The sequence below is a fragment of the Neopsephotus bourkii genome, unplaced genomic scaffold, assembly GCF_033783945.1.
Source record: "Neopsephotus bourkii isolate Nb327-2 ecotype Australia unplaced genomic scaffold, CSIRO-AGI_Nbou_v1 NB_1835, whole genome shotgun sequence".
Lineage (NCBI taxonomy): Eukaryota > Metazoa > Chordata > Aves > Psittaciformes > Psittacidae > Neopsephotus > Neopsephotus bourkii.
The window spans coordinates 16,371-35,803 of record NW_026902308.1 but is presented as its reverse complement, the minus strand read 5'-3'; the positions used below and the strand labels follow the sequence as shown (position 1 = coordinate 35,803).

The window sequence follows — 19,433 nt, the reverse complement described above, 5'->3', positions numbered from 1 at the left end:
CAATAGATTGTAGATGACTAGCTTTGGTGCTAATCACTTAGTGAACATCATTTGTGGGTGACATATCTAAATTAGGACTTGAGAGGAAGCCAAACAAATCTTGAACTGCTAATTTGAAACAGTTTGGTCCTGTCTGGTTGAAAGAAGGTACTAATACTCGTGGTTCACCCAGGGAATCTGATGGCATTAGATGGGTGAGGCCTTCTCTTTAAAGCATCTGACATCATAGCAACATTTGCTTACTGTAATTGAGAAGACACCTTGAAAGTCTGAAGTCTTGTTTATACTTGGAGATATTTCTTACACCCATTTAAACCACACCAGGATGAAGAGTATTTGTAGTGGTGCAGCCAATTTTGCTTGGAAGCAAGGGAAGTTGTATCGGAGAAGGTTGTAGAGCTGCCCTGAGGGGCCTTAGCAGTGAAACATTCATGTGAGGGGGTGATGCGCTAGCTTGACAGCTGAGACCTTTCTGGACCATGTTCATAGGAAATAAATGTTCTGGGCCATCCTTCAGTCCTGTGTTCTCAGAGAGCGGTTGTCAGCCTCACCAGGGAGGTAAGCAGGAATAAGGAGCATTGCTGGAGGCGCACAGCAACGTGAAATGGCCAGGAACTAGGCTCAGTCCAGGTAGCGATCTGCAGCTTGTAGTGGATTTGGCTTCATGGAAACCCAAATCTAAATTTGCCTAACATTCAGTTTTAAAACAAACAAGATTAATTTTTATTCCTATGCAATGAAGAAGAAAGATTTGTGTATCCCCAGCCCAGCTCACATCCTGCAATACTGCATGCACTGTGGAGATTCTTCCTTCACTCTGCCTGTCATAGAGGAGGTTCCCTGAATTCTAACAACCAACCTTCAGACCTACAACACTGGAGTGATGAAAACTAACAATGCAATTTACTTTGCCTTAATGAGCTTGAGACAATGGTAGGAACAATCTGTCATACTGTGTTGCACTAAGGAAACATGCAGTTTTCAGTGGTGATGTTTACTCTTTACAGCTTGGAGGGTCTCTTCAGTGGCCTGGAACATGTGCTGAAAGCTAAACCTTATTTTATCGGGGGGGGAATTCACTTTTTTTAAACAATATTTTAAAACTGAATTGTATTTAAGTAAATTGTATTTCAACACACATGCAAGTGTTACAATCCCTCTCAAAATAGCAAAAATCAACAACAAAAAAAAAATAATACTAATTTCTGTACCAGTTGTATTTTGGTTTAATGCCTAAGGCTGGGCACAGTGTCTTGACTAATATTTATCACAGTCTCAAAACTGTAACAAAAGGACTGTAAAACTGAATTTCTGTTCAGCAAACTGTTTTATTCCTTTCTTCTGAGCTTTCTTTGGAATAGTTTTCTTAGTGTAAAGTTAAGGCTGATGATTCTTAAACTGGCTTCTGTGTACTTTTAGGTAACAGTTTTAAGTGGTGGAGTCTGGGTTTAGAGTAAGTTCAACTTCAGAGGTCTCGAATACCTTAAATCAGCATGAGTGTTTGATGAGCTAACAGCAGTTCCCAAGCCTTCCCTACACCCAGTGAGCTGAGGCTCCAGATATGTGAGCAAACACTGTCCACTTTAAAGTACCAAGAACATCCCAAGTTGATAAGTCTGAACAGAGCACTTTAGTACCATAAAATAATCTTTACATCTGTTTTTAAAGGCACAAATCCATCTTTTTACCCCCAAGAAGCAAGGCAGCTTGGTTTGAAATTGTAGTTCCAGCTTCACTGGCTGAAAGAACCAGTTCTTAAAGCCTATTTTTATACATTGAGAGATGGGGATTTCAAAGAAAGCTATTTTTTCCTGTCTGTGTCCTTGAAGTATCAAAAGAATTAATTCTCAAAATGGATTTCACTGTGGAATAGAAGTGATTTTTAAATGTAAGGTGGAAGGGACTCTTGAGTCCTCTCCTGCAGGGGCACAGAGAAGTTAGTGCTCAAGGGAGTGAGTGATGATCAGTGCCTTCTCAGAAGTGGTTTCCATTTGGGAGTGTTGGTGATGGAAATATTTTAAATAGGATGGAATTTCCAGCAAGCTCCTCCTTGAACTGGAAGTCTGCAAGTTAAGCGTTAATAAATAGGCTAGGCTTGCCACTGAACAGCAGGAGGGCAAAGAAGGAAGCCTTGTTTTAGCAAGCGGGGTATGGATCAGAGTTCCATGAGACTTCTTCAAACAGCATATTGCACTCCCCTTTATGTGAAACCTTTTCATACAATTAAGTGCTAGACTTCCAAAAATAACAGTCTAATGCTAGGCCTTTACCATTACCCCAGTTCCATTCTGTGCTATTCTTGGCTGGCGAGCTGCAGGGTGAGAGGGTCATCATCATCATCATCATCATGGCTTGACTTCGCGAACGAAGATTTGGGAAGGGCATTTACCCACGCTTACTACAAGTGCGCTGGTGACTAAGAAGGCCAATGTGGGATAGGCAAATCCGGCTACAAAAAGCACAGCAGAAGGTCTCCTTGGGTGGAACAGGTGGGACACGATTCTTCCTGCGTTGTCTTTTCTCCTCAAGACTAGTTCTTCGTGAGCTCTCAAAGAAGTCAGCGGCATTATGTATGGTGTGCCTCCAAGTCTCCCGATTGGAGGCCAAGGTGGACCACTGATGGTAGTCAATATGGCCAAGGCTAAGGTATTGTTTCAGGGAGTCCTTATATCTCTTCTTTGGGGCACCTCTCTTGCGGCTACCAGTGGCAAGTTCACCGTAAAACACGATCTTGGGGAGGCGGTGATCCTTCATTCTAGAGACGTGCCCTGCCCAGCGCAGCTGCAGTTTCAGCAATGTGGCCTCGATGCTGGTGACCCCTGCCTGTTCGAGGACAGTGACATTAGACACATAGTCAGTCCAATGGATGTTTAGAATTGTACGGAGGCAGCGCTGATGAAAGCGTTCCAGGAGTCGCAGGTGATGACGGTAGATGACCCATGATTCAGACCCATATAAAAGAGTAGACAATACAATGGCTCTGTAGACACTGATCTTTGTACTTTTCTTCAGGTGTTTATTACACCAGACTCTTTTATGGAGTTTTCCAAAGGCTCTATATGCCTTTGCTATTCTGTTGTCTATCTCTTTGTCGACCTTGTGCTTGGCCTCCATGCTTCCATATTTCAGGTGGGACTCCGTCAACCCCAGCTGCCTTGCCAGTTTTCACCTGCTGTATGGCCTTAAGAGTCTCTCCCATGGTAGGGGCTAAATCCAATTCGTTTTTCACCGGATGTTGCGGAATGTGCTGGATTCCTTCACCTTGGACTACACGATTAGCACTAAAGAGGGTTTGAAAATGTTCAGACCAACGATTCAGGATGGAGATTTTATCTGTAAGAAGCGTTTGGCCATCTGCACCAAGTAAGGGGCTTTGAACCTGGAATGTGGGTCCATACACTGCCTTCAGAGCCTCATAGAATCCTCTGTGGTCACCCAAATCTGCACATAGTTGAGTCTTTTCTGCTAGGTTGAGCCACCACTTGTTCTGGATGTCTCTAAGTTTCTGTTGGAGTTTGCTACATGCAAGACGAAAGGCTGCTTTTCTTACATGGCAGAGTGGCTGAGCGAGGTGTGCTTGATCTCTTTTTTGTCAGCAATTCCTGGACCTCCTGGTTGCTATCGTCAAACCAGTCTTTGTTTTTCTTTGAGGAGAACCCAATGGATTCTATGGAGGACTGCAGGATGCTGTTTTTGATATGTTGCCAAAGCGCTTCAGGAGAAGAAACTATAAGTTGGTCTTCAAGCCTAGTTTGAAGGTTAGCCTGAAAGCTGTCCCTCACTGCAGCTATTTGAAGATTATCAACATTGAGCCTCCTCCTTGGAATGCCGCCCCTCTTAGGTTTGGGCTTGAAGTGGAAATTAAGTTTGCAACGCACAAGGCGGTGGTCTGTTTGGCATTCTGCACTAGGCATCACTCTGGTCTGGCAGACATCACGAATATTTCTCTGGCGTACTAAAACATAATCAATAAGGTGCCAATGTTTAGATCAAGGATGCATCCAGGTTGTCTTCCAGCTGTCTTTCTGCTGGAAGATAGTGTTGGTGATGGTAAGCTGTTGCTCTGCACAGAACTCTAGTAAGAGACGACCGTTATCATTGCAGTTGCCAACACCGTGCTTGCCTAGTACTCCTTTCCAGGCTTCAAAGTTCTTTCCTACTCGGGCGTTGAAGTCACCAAGGATTATGATCTTATCTTCTATAGGAACTTTCTGAGTGAGGTGACGCAGGTCGGAGTAGAATTTTTCTTTTTCTGCAGGGTCAGCTTGCAGAGTTGGAGCATATATGCTGAAAAGAACAACGTGTTGCTTATTGTGCAGTGGAAGACGTAAGGAGATAATATGGTCGGAATGACCTATCGGCAAATTTTCAAGTTTGGAGGCTATGGAGTTTTTAATCATGAAGCCGACTCCAGAAAGATGACTTTCAGTTTTGGGTTTGCCTGACCAGTAGAGTGTATAGCCAGCACCATGTTCTTTGAGGCTACCTTCCTCATGAAGGCGAACTTCACTGAGTGCAGCGATATCGATGTTAAGACGTGACAATTCATGGGCAATTAGCGCAGAACGGCGCTCAGGACGCCCACTGTTCACTGTATCAAGCATGGTTCTGATGTTCCAACATGCGAGTGTCAATCTGGACACACCTTTGGAGGCAGGTGTATGCCTTTGTCTCTTTGTTTTTAATTGACCGCAATAGAAGATGCCCGTTGGCTGTGGCTAGCCAACCAGGTGGAGGGGGAGATGAGCTTTGGTTAGGCCACCTTTTCTAGGCCTCTCTCCATATGGAGCAAGCAGTGCTCAAGTCTGACCCAGGAGATGACAGTCTTGTTCGGCAGCATCCTGAATGACCAAGCAGCCTTTTTCAAGGACAGCACTGCTTGCTCCATATGGAGAGGGTGAGAGGGTACTTGGAAATGAAACGGGGCCTGGTGGCATTCAGAGCAACGCTCCTCCCCAAAATAAACCTGACATCATCTGAACCCCCAGAGCATTGGTCCACTGCCTGGTTTTTAGTCTGGAATGCTGTTAAATGAGAGGGATGTGGACAGAGAAATCTGTGACTGAGCACTTCAAGAGGCCCAGAAATATGTTGGGTGGGTGAGGCCACGGCCCAACGACACCTCCTGTACCAAACCCTTGGAACTACCCCTTTGCTCCCTTCCATTTTTCCTAACATAAGGAAGAACCATGTTGGTACTGAAGCAGAAAGCAAATCTTGTGTGTTTGCAAGTGCAGTTTAACAGCTTCTCTTGAACATAACTTTCCACTAGGAATGAAAGAAACTCCTGTTCCGTTTGAGCCATTTCTTTTACTTCAATCAATTCTAGTATTACAAATTGCGCATGTAACTTTATAAATATTTTAAATAGTTTTGGAAATATTTAGTATTCAGCTAATTTGATTTTGAATTGTAAATGTCAGGTATTCTGGTATTGGGATTTTTATGTTTTATTATACTTTGTTAAAAGTAAAATTGTACATTTTTAGAATGTTTTTATCTGAATAAATTTAATGTATGGAAAATAAAGAGTTAAACAGAATCCCTTTGTATTTTTGTTTTGCTGGGGGGGGGGTTGGTTTGTTTAAAGGGGCTTCATCTGTGTGGGGGCTTCTCCTGCCTGGCACTTACCAGGGGCTCTTCTTTTTGATTCCTTTAATTGCTGCTACTGTCTCTCCACCCATAGACATCTGGTTGTGAAACACAGGCCTATTGTGCTTGCAAATGCTCCATTCCCAGCTGAGCCAAGGAAGACAAGCTGCTCTGAAAGGGTTTGTTACCAAGGGTATCTGTGGCCCAACTCTAGTGCCTACCCACGGCAACATCATGGGGGGACAAGCAGGGAAGCTTTGGCCCCTGTTCTGTAAGAAGGTGTCAGCTGAGCCTCTGGGCTCCACTCAGCCACCTCACGTCAGCCCTCATGTGCTGACTGCAGAGCAAGGTATGGGTTGGGGGTGAGCAAGAGGAATTGCCACCTTGCTGTGTCCTTAAACCTTCTGTGGCCGGTGCCAGGGCTCATTCCAGAGGAGCAGAGTCCCAGTTGTGAGAGCATAAGGATTCTGAAGCCGTGAGGGAGAGGTAGGTCAAGCAGGAACAGCAAAATGGAGGTATGTAGGCACACTCTGGGCTCAGTGATCAGCACCAGCAGGTCCTGTACCTAAGTAAGCTGTCTAGAAATAACCACACAAGCTGTTGGGATGTAATCCATCTGTATTGGCACTGTATTAAGTTTAAAAAGGCAAAATTTGTACAGGAGTATCAATCATGTAATTACAAGTATGGTTGTCAGTTATGAGTTAAACAATTCCTTACACGAACAAAACTAAACATAGAACAAGCTGCATTTAAAAGTTTACATTGGAGTACAAACACAACAAACAATAAAAAAATCCCAAGTCAGTCAGCCTTGTGAGGGCGATGCATGCAGAGATGTGTAGGTAGTACAAAGTGTACACCTTGCTGAGCTAGAGCACTGAGGAGCAGTAGTAGTATTGCTTCTTTTTCCTCCATTATAGTAAGTTAGTGTCCAGTAACAGATGCAGTTAGTTCACAGACACATAATATACATGAGTAATCTCATCCTGCTACGCTTCACTTGACAGCAACTCTAGAGGAGAAACACAGGTCCTACGCCATACCATTTCTCTGCACAGGCTGCTTCCCTGCTCAGGACAGGCCTAATACCAGGATCTTCCCAACACCATGCAAGTGGCAGGAAACATCAGTGATGGCAAAAATCATTTGTTCATCTCTGGACAGCAGCTCCTGGGGCTGAGCTGCTTCCAAAAGCCGTTCTCCCTGACCCAAAACAAGTGCCAGACTGGTTAAGCAGCATGGGCCGGTAATTCTAGTGGCAGGTCCAAGTTTAGTGCTAAGTACAACAGGAGGGGTACAACAAAGCCATTGGAGGGCTTGAACATTCCAGCCAGCACTGGCCTGCTCCATGTCTGGCCATGCACATCCCAGAAGCCCCAGTGCTGCTAGCGGGTCCCTCCACTGACTCCTCCTGGCAGTCTTTGCTGAGCAAGGGAACAGGCAAACCTCTGGGCTGGGGGGGGGGGGGGGAATCTTTAGGAAGCAAGCTCATATGAACAGTGTTTCACTGAACACACAGGAATAACAGACTGGAGTTTATTTCAATGTTACCTGTCCAGGTGTGTATTTTACAGTTAAACACTTCCTAAAACTACAATAAAGCTGTGGTGTTTGGTATGAGTATTTCAGAAACTGGCACCGTTCCTACATTTGAGATGCCACAAAAAACAGACAAAAAGAGTTGGACTCCCCCAGCTCACCTCAAGCGCTCACCTTAAATCACTGCAGCACTGACACGAGTCTGATTATGCTGCAGAAGACAAAGCTTCACTCTGGAACATTAAAACATTTGCATAAGAAGCCTTCCCATTATTTAAAAAAAGAAAGCTTTAAGGAATCAGGGAGATTTTCTAGAAAACTGTCACAGAACACTTTAGGTACTCCCTGGTGCCTGTTTGCTTGTTAAAAGTCAGTCAAGTGTCTCTTTATTTGCAATGGCCATATGCACAATCAGGTTCCATTCATAAAGTCCAGAAATGTAAATGTGCCTGTGTGGAATATTACAGCAGGTTTCAAAGCTGGAGGTGCTCATCTGTACTGTTTAATAGTCACAAACAAAACAAAGTAAGATGAGACACCTGCTAAAGCAAGACTATGCTAAAGTACTGAGAGCATAGGTGACATCTGTTTCTTTTCCTGGGGAAGAGTGAGGGTGACAGCCAAGGGTAAACCAGAATGCTAGGCTAGAAGCCACTTGCATGTCTTAGACGGAAGACTACACTCCAAAAGTCTCCTGAGAGGCATACACCATGTACAGGAATCCATCCTCATCCTTCTCGCTCTCGTACACCTCGGATATGGGTGTGGAAACACTCACCATGCTGTGTCCATTCACCAGGAGGAAGAACGCCTGGTTGGAGTTCAGCTGCAGGCGCCGCCTGTGAGGGAGAGGTTAGGGGAGCAGAGGAGGAAAGAGTGTGACAGTGATGACTTGGCATTTCTACACACTTCATAAAGGCTTTACAACACACGGCAAAACAAAGTCCTCCACCACTGGCAGCAGTAAGATGACCCCACACAAAGTAGCCCTGCCACTGGAGAAGGCATTTGCTTCCCACCTCAAAGTTCTACTAAGTTCAACTACTCAGCCTAGTCAGACATATCCACTGGCAGAAGCCCTTATTCCTCTGGAAAAGCTCCACTTGACAAGGCTTCTAAACTGAAGGGAAAAGGAGAAGCCAAGGTGATCCCAGTACAACTAGGGAACACACAAGGCCTGAAGGTCCTTGGGCTCACACCTTAGCTCATAGAATCATAGAATCATAGAACAGTTAGGGTTGGAAAGGACCTTAAGATCATCTAGTTCCAACACCCCTGACATGAGCAGGGACACCTCACACTAAACCATCTCACCCAAGGCTTCGTCCAACCTGGCCTTGAACACTGCCAGGGATGGAGCATTCACAACCTCCCTGGGCAACCCATTCCAGTGCCTCACCACCCTAACAGGAAAGAATTTCCTCCTTATATCCAATCTAAACTTCCCCTGTTTATGTTTTAACCCATTACCTCTTGTCCTATCACTACAGGCACTAATGAAGAGTCCATCCCCAGCATCCCTATAGGTCCTGGAAGATACTGGTCCCTATAGATACTGGAAGGCTGCTATGAGGTCTCCACGCAGACTTCTCCAGGATGAACAGCCCCAAATTTCTCAGCCAATCCAAACCCAATCTCTCATCACCCCAAAGACACCAGGCTGGGAAAAGGCAGCAGCTACCTGAGGGCTGGGAAGGACACGCCTTGCTATGCACAAGATGGGCTGGCAGAAGACCAAGTCCAGCTGGTACTGAGTTATCTATTAACAATAAAGCCAAAGCAAAAAGGTGGGAAATATCCTTTAGCTTGCTGTTAACCTTTTTGCCCAGGACCTTTAATATTCATGAGAAATTCTGGAAGACTTGAACAATCTCGATCCTGCTTCCAAAACCCTATCTCACTTTCTTACTCGTGTAAGAGCTGGGATTTGTTCACAACAGACAGTTTCTGTACAAGTCTTGGAGACGGGATTGTTTGGACAACCTGGACAAGTCTCAGTTTTTACAGCTTATGGCCTCCAGGAACCAGCTCCCTGCTATACCATGACCAACAAAAAGCAAACTCTGGTTTGTTGTTAACTTCCAAGTTTACCACTTGAGAGCTTTTACTAATCAACAACTATTCCTTCTAAACCAGGAGAAACGCACTTCTAGCAGAAATTTTGACCACACAACTTCCACTCCATGGCTATTTTTCCTGCTCTTGTAATCAAAGCTGCAGTACCAGAGTTGAGTAGTCCTCAAGCCACAGTCTGTACAAACAGCTGGGACAAAGACACTAGTCTGAAGGGGTGTTTCTTCAGGCCTCAACACCATCATTGAGGGAAACCTCATTTCAGGATCAAAGGGTGCCAACATCTACCCTGAGCAATAGCTCAGAGCTCTGACTGTGAGCTCACACTCCCCCTCCAGTGGGTGGGAAGATACAGGAACTCCAGAGAGGGAATCCCAAGTGGAACACCAAGAAGGCAGCCTAAAATAGCCGAGCAGGAAGCACTGAAGCACTGAGACAGAGGCACCACTGTTAGATGGGGATTCACAGACCCAGACTCTCTCCTACGTCTCAGGGAGACAGTTATTTCTCTTGAAAGCAGACTAACAGCTCAACAATTTTCAGAGGTTTGGGGTTTGTTTCCTGAAAAGCCAAAGGAAAAGTACCAATTTGTCCTAGTGATGATACCAAGGGCCCATTAGATGAATTTTCTATTTAAAGAGTTCCCAAATGCATACACCAGGTGAGGAATTAACAAAGAAACAGTCTTAGGCTAATGCAACTTACACTGAAATCACAGCATACTACCTGATAATTTTGATTAGCTCGCTCATGTTGACATGATCTGGCACCAGGAACTTGGTCTTATCCAAAACTGGAAGCTGCTTCTCTCCCTTGTACCTTTCAATGATCACCTAAGGAAAAACACAAAAAGAAAGGAGCAGAATACGTGAAAGGCAGAAACTGTGTCTGATGCCCTCATCTCCCCCCTCCATTCTAAACACAACAAAGTATGAGCATTTATGCTAAACTCCATTTCCCCTAATTTGTGAATGCAGCCTCTCACATCTGAAAAGAAACAATTACTATTGTCTTCATGTGCTCCTCTTGTTCTGTTCATGAGTCACTGCTCAAAGGGGGAACAAACAGGGATTTAGCAGCACACATTCATAGCTTCAGTGCAGTTTTAGAACTGCAGTTAATTTGATGGAATCATTTAATCTAACATTGAATTGCCCAGCAACAAGGAAACCATGATTTGTAGAAAAATGCTAAGAACTCGCCAACAAAGTTTAAGTTGACAAGCAGGTATTTTTTATTGCGGCACCAGGAGACACAGGAGATAGATCCTCCAAGTGTGTCACGCTCGAGCACAAAACAAGCCATGATTATATAGTCATCAAACATATATATTCATTCCATTACATGCGTATTCATAAAACTACTTATACATGACATCACTCTTCCAGAAAATTCCTCCTGCATGCACACAAGAATGTGGTAGTGGTCTTTGGGACTCCTGGTGATCATTTCTTCATCATCTTCCTCTTCATCACTTCGTCCTTTGGCTGAACTTTGGAGTTGGCCAGCCTTGTCTGTTTGCCAGCTCCTTAGTTGGTTCTAACTGATTTCCCTAAACATTAACTGAAGGGTTCTCTTCCTTATCACTGCTATAAAGTCCACCTGGGGTCCAGGTCACTTAGTTATAAGCAAAAGGTTAGTTCTATATACGAGCTATCCTTCATTCTCTTTCTTGTTCTTTCCCCATCTCAATCAAGAAAAAGCACACTTCACTCTAGCACATTACAATGGCTGATTAGGAGCTTGGGCTGCTACAGAAGTCTGCAAAATCAATCAGTTTTCACTAGAATTTCACCAGTTTAGGGCCTTCTCTTTCTAAGAACTACACCTCCAGATTAGTATGTGATTCCATTCACCTCCCATGGTAACTCTAATGCATGAGAGAAAGCTACTTTTGAAGACTATAAAGCCTCAAAGGAAAGAACTTTCTCCTTCTTAATCTCAAGACAGCATGCTTAGGAATCACTAATTCCATCAAGATTGCTAGGTAGTAAATACCAAATTCACAAGGAAGTTGCAGGTTTGCCAATTTAAGCTGCACCCTGCCCAGCAACTGTATGTAGCTCCTGTTTTTAAGAAATGATCTCAGAATTTGTGCACGCCTGCTTCCACATCCATGTGGGGTTTGTTGTTTCTAAAGCAACGGTAGCAACGTGACACCATTCCCTTGGATCGTTTCCATGCTTACCGGGCCTGGCTGTGTTGATATTCAGAATCTGCACAGATTAAGAGATAGCAAGCCAATTTAATTATTTCAGAGAAAGACTCCCTTACAGCAGTATAAATAAATGCTGGCTCATTCTGGAAAAAAAAACCCACACCCTTATTTTTAAAAAAGCAGACCATAACCAATAGATAATATTTCCAACAGCAAAACAAAGGATGTTAACAGCATGGGAGGGATTTACCAGCTAGCGTGACACGGCCATCTTATCTCAAAGCTAGGACACATACAGGCAAATCCAGCAAGCCTCTAAGGATCCCAGCAGGCCTCTGCCATCACTGGGAGTTTGCATCACTGTATCTTCACCAAGTTGCGTACGTCCCTTTGAATTTTTGCTAGTAGCATATCTGTGGCTGACTTAAAATGAGAGCTTTGCTTTCCATCTGTGGTCACAGAGCTTGGGGACTACAGTGAGCTGTGAAAGGTGGGTGTAAAAGCGTGACCAGCAGGTTGAAGGAGATGATCCTGCCCCTCTACTCTGCTGTCGTGAGACTTCACTTGGAGTGTTGTGTACAGTTTTGGTGTCCTCAACATAAAAAGGACATAGAACTGTTGGAACAAGTCCAGAGGAGAGCCACGAGGATGATCAGGGGGCTGGGAGCACCTCCCGTATGAAGACAGGCTGAGAAAGTTGAGTCTGTTCAGCCTGGAGAAGAGAAGGCTGCGTGGAGACCTCATAGCAGCCTTCCAGTATCTGAAGGATGCCTACAAGGATGCTAGAGAGGGACTCTTCACTAGGGACTGTAGTCGTAGGACAAGAGGTAATGGTTTCAAACTTAAACAGGGGAAATTTAGGTTGGGATATAAGGAAGTTCTTTACTGTGAGGGGGGTGAGGCACTGGAATGAGTTGCCCAAGGAAGTTGTGAATGCTCCATCCTTGGCAGTGGTCAAGGCCGGGTTGGACAGAGCCTTGGGTGACATGGTTTAGTGTGTGGTGTCCCTGCCTGTGGCAGGGGTGTTGGAACTAGATGATCTTAATGTCCTTTCCAACCCTAACTATTCTATGATTCTCTAAAAGCAATGTTTGGTCAGGAAACAGGATTTGTTAGGAAAGGGCCTTTTGGGAAAATTGTGCATTCCAGAAAAGTACAAAAAAAAACCACAGCCTTCTGCTGTAAAATAGAACTTGTTCCCATGCCCAACAGCACAGTAAAACAGCAGCAGCAGCTTTGCGATGAAACAGTTTAAAGCTGAACGGAAGCTGAAAACCTTTTGGTTTTTATCCAACATGGAAGCAACAGCTGCTTTGTTAATGAAGTCGTACAGGAAGTGCAGATAGTTTGCAATCAACCTGCTCACAGCAGAATTTCCACTCACAGGGATCATCAGCTTTCATCACTGAGTACCAAAGGCTGATGCATCCAATACAGTTCTCTCTTCCATCCCCGAAGATCTCCTATGACCATCCCTGTTCCAGCCATATGTATTTATTGCTTACTGCAGTGACAGCCATCACACAAAGCCCACCAGCTGCAAAGAATTCATCATCGATATAACATGATCCATGCCTATTGCTTCCTAAGATGCTTTACTTTGCATTTGTAACCTTTAGGGTGCCATAAGTAAAGGAAAACAAATATTCAGGTAGCATTTGGAGATGACCAGCTAAAGAATAAGAAGGTGAGGGCTGATCTCTTCAAGGTAAGGGGTTTAACAGCCAAGTAGCATTTGGGGCCCTCATTTCTATGAAGACAAACATTTCTGTCTCAACACAGATTGGTGATAAAAGGTGGATCTGTCTCTACATTACTTTGTATTCTCCTTGGTTAGCCCCTGCGGACTCTTCTTTTGGAGAAGAAAAACACTGAGATAAGGAGAGCTGAACACTCAAGGGAATCTCAGAACCAAGCCAGGGTATAGTTTCCTTTGAAGTTACAACACACAACTGCAATACACAGGAAACCCCACTTCCTCCAGTGCCAGCTAGCACCTTGCTCTGCTACACCAACTGCTGGCTACTCATAGAATCATAGAATAGTTAGGGTTGGAAAGGACCTTAAGATCATCAAGTTCCAACCCCCCTGCCATGGGCAGGGACACCTCACTCTAAACCATATCACCCAAGGCCTCGTCCAACCTGGCCTTGAACACTGCCAGGGATGGAGCATTCACAACCTCCCTGGGCAACCCATTCCAGTGCCTCACCACCCTAACAGGAAAGAATTTCCTCCTTATATCCAATCTAAACTTCCCCTATTTAAGTTTTAACCCATTACCCCTTGTCCTATCACTACAGTCCCTAATGAAGAGTCCATCCCAGCATCCCTGTAGGCCCCCTTCAGATACTGGAAGGCTGCTATGAGGTCTCCACGCAGCCTTCTCTTCTCCAGGCTGAACAGCCCCAACTTTCTCAGCCGATCTTCATATGGGAGGTGCTCCAGTCCCCTGATCATTCTCGTGGCCCTCCTCCGGACTTGTTCCAACAGATCCATATCCTTTTTATGCTGAGGACACCAGAACTGCACACAATACTCCAAGTGAGGTCTCACGAGAGAAGAATAAAGGGGCAGGATCACCTCCTTCGACCTGCTGGTCATACTCCTTTTGATGCAGCCCAGGATATGGTTGGCTTTCTGGGCTGCAAGCGCACACTGCTGGCTCATGTTCATTTTCTCATTGACCAGCACCCCCAAGTCCTTCTCCACAGGGCTGCTCTGAATCTCTTCTCTGCCCAACCCATAGCTGTGCCTGGGATTGCTCCGACCCAGGTGTAGGACCTTGCACTTGGCATGGTTAAACTTCATGAGGTTGGCATCAGGCCACCTCACAAGTTTGTCAAGGTCCCTCTGGATGGCATTCCTTCCCTCCAGCATATCAACCGAACCACAGAGCTTGGTGTCATCGGCAAACTTGCTGAGGGCGCACTCAATCCCACTGTCCAAGACAGTGACGAAGATGTTAAAAAAGACCACTCCCAACAGCGATCCCTGAGCCGGACATTGAGCCATTGACCACAACTCTTTGTGTGCGACCCTCCAGCCAGTTCTTTATCCACCGAGTGGTCCATTCATCAAATTGATGTCTCTCCAATTTAGAGACAAGGATGTCGTGTGGGACAGTGTCGAGCGCTTTACACAAATCCAGGTAGATGACATCAACTGCTCTACTGCTATCCATCAGCTCTGCAGCCCCATCATAAAAGGCCACCAAATTGGTCAGGCAGGATTTCCCCTTAGTGAAGCCATGCTGGCTGTCACCAAGCACCTTGTTGTTTTTCATGTGCCTTAACATGCCTTCCAGGAGAATCTGCTCCAAGATTTTGCCAGGCACAGAGGTGAGACTGATTGGTCTGTAATTCCCCGGCTCATCCATTTTCCCCTTCTTGAAAATGGGGGTTATATTTCCTTTTTTCCAGTTGTCAGGAACTTCACCTGATTGCCATGATTTTTCAGACATGATGGCCAGTGGCTTAGCAACTTCATTTGCCAGCTCCTTCAGGATCCGCAGATGGAATTCATCAGGACCCATGGACTTGTGCACCTTCAGATTTTTAAGATGGTCTCGAATCAATTCCTCTCCTACAGTGGGCCCAAGGTCTTCATTCTCACAGTCCCTGTGTCTGCCTTCCAAGACTTGGGTGGTGCGGTCAGAGCCTTTGCTAGAGAAGACCGAGGCAAAGAAGTCATTCAGAACCTCAGCCTTCTCCAAGTCCAGGGTAACCAGTTCTCCCAAGAGCTTCCTGAGGGGGCCTACGTTCCCCCTAGTCTGTTTTTTATTTGCTATGTACCTGTAGAATCCCTTCCTGTTATCCTTAATATCCCTAGCCAAGTTTAATTCTAACTGGGCCTTAGCTTTCCTAACCTGGTCCCTAGCTTCCTGGACAACATCCCAGTACTCTTCCCAGGCCGCCTGTCCTTGCTTCCACTTTTTCATTTGAATTTTTCTTTTTTCCTTTGAATTTTCCTCAGCAGCTCCTTATCCATCCAAGGAGGTCTCCTGGCCCTCCTGCTGCACTTCCTTCTAGTTGGGATGCAACACTCCTGAGCTTGTAGCAGGTGATCCTTGAATACCAACCAAGAGTCTTGAGCCCCCCTGCCCTCTAGGGCTATATCCCATGGAACCTTACTAAGCAGGTTCCTGAAGAGGCCAAAGTCTGCTCTTTTGAAGTCTAGGGCAGTGAGCTTGCTGCACACTCTTCTCACTGTCCTAAGGATCTCAAATTCAACTGTCTCATGGTCGCTGCATCCAAGGCTGCCCTGCAGTGCCACATTTCCAACGAGCCCTTCCCTGTTGGTGAGCACAAGGTCAAGTATGGCACCTCTCCTTGTTGTTTCCTCTATTACTTGCAGAAGGAAGTTGTCTTCCACATAATCAAGGAACCTCCTGGATTGCTTGTGCCGGGCCGTACCGTCATTCCAACAGATGTCAGGGTGGTTGAAGTCACCCATGAGAACAAGGGCCTGTGAGCGTGAGGCTTTTCCTATACGCCTATAGAGTGCTTCATTCGCAGATTCCTCTTGATCAGGCTGTCTGTAACAGATCCCCACAGTAATGTCTCCCATAGCTGTTTTCCCTTTAACCCTGACCCACAAACTCTCTATTAACTGCTCACCAGTCCCCAGACAGAGTTCCATACTCTCCAGCCTATCCCTAACATAAATTGCAACTCCCCCTCCCCGCCTGCCAGGCCTGTCTTTTCTAAAGAGTCTGTAACCTTCCATTCCAACACTCCAGTCATAGGAGCCATCCCACCATGTTTCTGTGATGCCTATAATATCATACGTTTCTGAAATCCAGGCTTTGTGACCCTGAGCAGCCAGACTTTCATCTGGTCTCATCAGGACAGCACTTTCACACGTTTCTCACTACTAAAAGGAATATGAGACTGGAAATTGAAATGAAAAATGAAAAGAACCAGACTTACTGGTATTTTACTTGGGTGCTGCTCTCGAATCAGCAGTGCATCTTCCACTCTTTGCTCTGTAAGAGATTTATAAAAAGTCTGTTCAAAAATCCACACTTAATGTCATTATTACCTTATTTCTCCACCACTGAAGACTGCATGTTAGCAAAAGCAAATTCAGGCAAAGCATTTTTCAAATGGAACAGCACTGTCACAAGTAAAACCTCTCCTGTGACTGATGACACTTTGCTCTTTAACACGTGACAAGTAGTACATGCACATTACCTGGGAATCCTTGAAAGCGCTGAAGGAGACAGCTTCCTCCCCACACACCCCTCTTTTTCTGCTCACTAAAGCAAACATTTAATCTCAAATTTATGGCACCAAATTACACCGCCCAAGTTAATGACTAACTATTCTGTACAATTTCTATGAGATCCCAGAAGAGGAAATAGTAAACAATTATGTGACAGCTGAGACAAGCCGAAGCCTGGCAGCATCAATTTACCCTTTGCGTTCTGGTATAACTAATTTACAGTTTTCTGTTTTGATTATGCTGCACCCATTGTTGCAGAAGCCGCTGGTAGATTCTTCTGTACCTAGACAAGTTTACCACTCAGGCATAAATATTAATAGCACAGATATTATAAACCAGGCTAAAGTACATGTCCCAGGCAAAGTAAATAGGTGCAGTTGCTTTTAAAGTCAGTTGCATCTGCTTATACCCTGCCTACTTTCAGATTCAGCAAACTTAATTTTAACCTCACCAGTCCTTTTCAGTGGGTCAGGACTTCCCAGGACATCTCCATCTTATAAACACCTCTCAGAGAGGAGATTTAATGTTGCATCACAGTTTTAATAGACACTCAGCTAGGGAGAAGCGCTTCTCATCGGAGAGGAAGAGCTTAGATCAGCACAAATCAGCTAAACCCGTGTGCCTTTTTACAAGCCTGGTTAAGGATACGCAACTCATGTGAATCACGGTTTTGAGCTGGAGATCGAACTGTGGTGTATAGATACCTTCCTACAATTTGATTGTCTAAATAATTATGCAAAGAGTTGCTACCCCAATGAGTTTTATTATGTTCTTCCTGAACTAACTTCCAGAGCTGGTTATAGGGGATTACAACCCGCCCACCAGGTATCTGAACCCAACCCTCTTTATTTTCCTGTCCTTTTAGATCCTCAATCAATTTTCTATCCCCTTTTGAATACCTAGGTTTAGATTTTTCAATTGTTAGTTTGCCATCAGGGATTAAGGACATGATTTTAAAATGTTCAGCTTCTCATTTGGCTTCAAAATCGGCCAAATTATTTCCAATTTCCTGATCAGAGTCACCTTGTTGATGTCCTTTACAGTACATAATAGCTACTTCCTCAGGTAGCTGAACAGCTTCCAGTAGTTGTAGAATTTCTGTAGCATGTTTAATCTGTTTCCCTTGTGTGTTCAAAAGTCCACGTTCTTTCCAGGTAGCACCATGTGCATGGACCACACCAAATGCTTATTTAGAATCAGTCCAAATATTTATCCTTTTATCTTTAGACAATTCCAGGGCTCTCATTAACGCTATTATTTCTGCCTTCTGGGCAGAGGTGTTAGCAGGTAAATGTTTAGCTTCTATTACATGCGAAATAGTGGCAATGGCATATCCTGCCTTTTGTTTACCATTATTCATGAAGCTACTACCATCGGTAAACCAGGAATCACCATCTTCCAGAGGTTTTTCTTTCAAGTCTGGTCAGCTCGAATATACAGTCTCTATGGTGGCCAAGCAGTCATGTGTTAGTGGTTCTGTCGACTGTTCCTGCAAAAATGATGCTGGATTCACAACATTAGTGATCATAATTTCTATATCATCTTGTTCTACAAGGGTGCCCTGGTATTTTAAGAAATGTGAAGGACATAACCAGTGGGCTCCTTTCTGCTCCAGGACTGCTGATACCACATGGGACGCTAGTACAGTAATCTTTTGTCCCAAGGTGAATTTGCGAGCCTCTTCAATATTCATGACAACTGCTGTCACAGCCCTTAGGCATCCGGGCCATCCTTTGCTCGCTTCATCCAGCTGTTTTGAAAAATATGCCACTGCCCTTCTGTAGGGTCCTAGTTTCTGAGCAAGGACCCCCAAGGCTATTCTTTGTTCTTCATAGGAATATAGCCAAAAGGATTTAGTCACATCCAGAAGTCACAGAGCTGCAGCTCTCATTAGCTCTGTTTTTAAATTTCTAAAAGTCCCCTCTGCTGTATGAGTCCATTTTAAAGAGGGAGAGTTTCCTTTCAACAGTCCATATAGTGGTCTTACCAGAACACGAAAATCATGGATCCAAAGTCTGCACCATCCTGTCATTCCCAGTGTTAGAAAAGAGTGAAGTTTGTAAGATAAATAATCATATAAAATGGTCAGTCCTTACGCTAACATTTTGGCGACCCAGATGGGACCTCGTGGGCATTGCCGAGGTGGATCGCGTTTCGGTCCTGCTCCAGCCGGCACCGAGAGATTCTCGGGGAGCCATCGACCGCGACCGACCTCCGCTGCTCACGACAGACCTCTGATAGGGTAAGGAAGGTAATTTTTCCTTTTTTCTGATTCGGTCACAGTGCCAATTTTGTAAAGTATGGTTTGGTAATTATGGTACCGAAATTTTGTATGGTTTGGTAATTACGGTACCAAATTTTCGTATGGTTTGGTAATTACGGTACCGAATTTTTGTATGGTTTGGTAATTATAGTACCGAATTTTGGTAAAGTGTAAGGGTATAGACTTCTGATAAGCTTGGCTGTAGGCGAAGCCTGCTTGGTTTGGTGAAACTTTGGCTTCGAAAAGTCTACCAGAGAGATGCGGTGAAAGCTGCATCTGGCCTCACGAAGTCTGATTTGGTAAAGCCTGCCTGTTAGACGTGGCGAAAGCTGCGCTTAGTTGGGGCTAGGGAGCTCCCGGGGTAAAAGCCTAGGCGCCGTCCGTTAGACAGTGGTGAAAGCTCTGCAGGTTCGGCAGAAGTGTTATTGGTATTGGTATTGGTATTTGTGCTGCAGGATCAGCATCTGTCTGGCTAAATGTTGTAACTTAGTGGCAAGTGTGTGGTGTGTGTGGAGTAGAGAAAAAAAGAGAAAAAAAGAAAAAGAAGAAGGAAAAAAGCGAAAAAAAGAAAAAGAGAAA

The 19,433-nt window shown here is 44.7% G+C and overlaps 1 protein-coding gene across 1 annotated transcript; it reads right to left on the bottom strand.

Moving 5' to 3' along the window:
* Positions 1 to 7,119: 7,119 nt before the first annotated feature.
* Positions 7,120 to 18,789, bottom strand: LOC133207225 (microtubule-associated proteins 1A/1B light chain 3B-like). Its single transcript, XM_061343952.1, has 4 exons — positions 18,688 to 18,789; positions 16,297 to 16,374; positions 9,934 to 10,040; positions 7,120 to 7,973 (listed from the first exon to the last, which is right to left on the bottom strand). The coding sequence occupies exons 1-4, from the start codon at positions 18,787 to 18,789 to the stop codon at positions 7,811 to 7,813; spliced, it is 450 nt and encodes a 149-aa protein (XP_061199936.1). The 3' UTR covers positions 7,120 to 7,810.
* Positions 18,790 to 19,433: the final 644 nt, after the last annotated feature.

What these genes read in the sequence shown, in the direction of transcription:
- LOC133207225 (XM_061343952.1), bottom strand. Translation starts at nt 18,789, where the DNA reads ATGGCTCCCCGAGAATCTCTCGGTGCCGGCTGGAGCAGGACCGAAACG. An exon ending in AGCACCCAAGTAAAATACCA is followed by an intron (nt 10,041 to 16,296) that starts GTAAGTCTGGTT and finishes GTTTTTCCTTAG; the next exon opens with GTGATCATTGAAAGGTACAA. An exon ending in GAGCTAATCAAAATTATCAG is followed by an intron (nt 7,974 to 9,933) that starts GTAGTATGCTGT and finishes TCTCCCTCACAG; the next exon opens with GCGGCGCCTGCAGCTGAACT.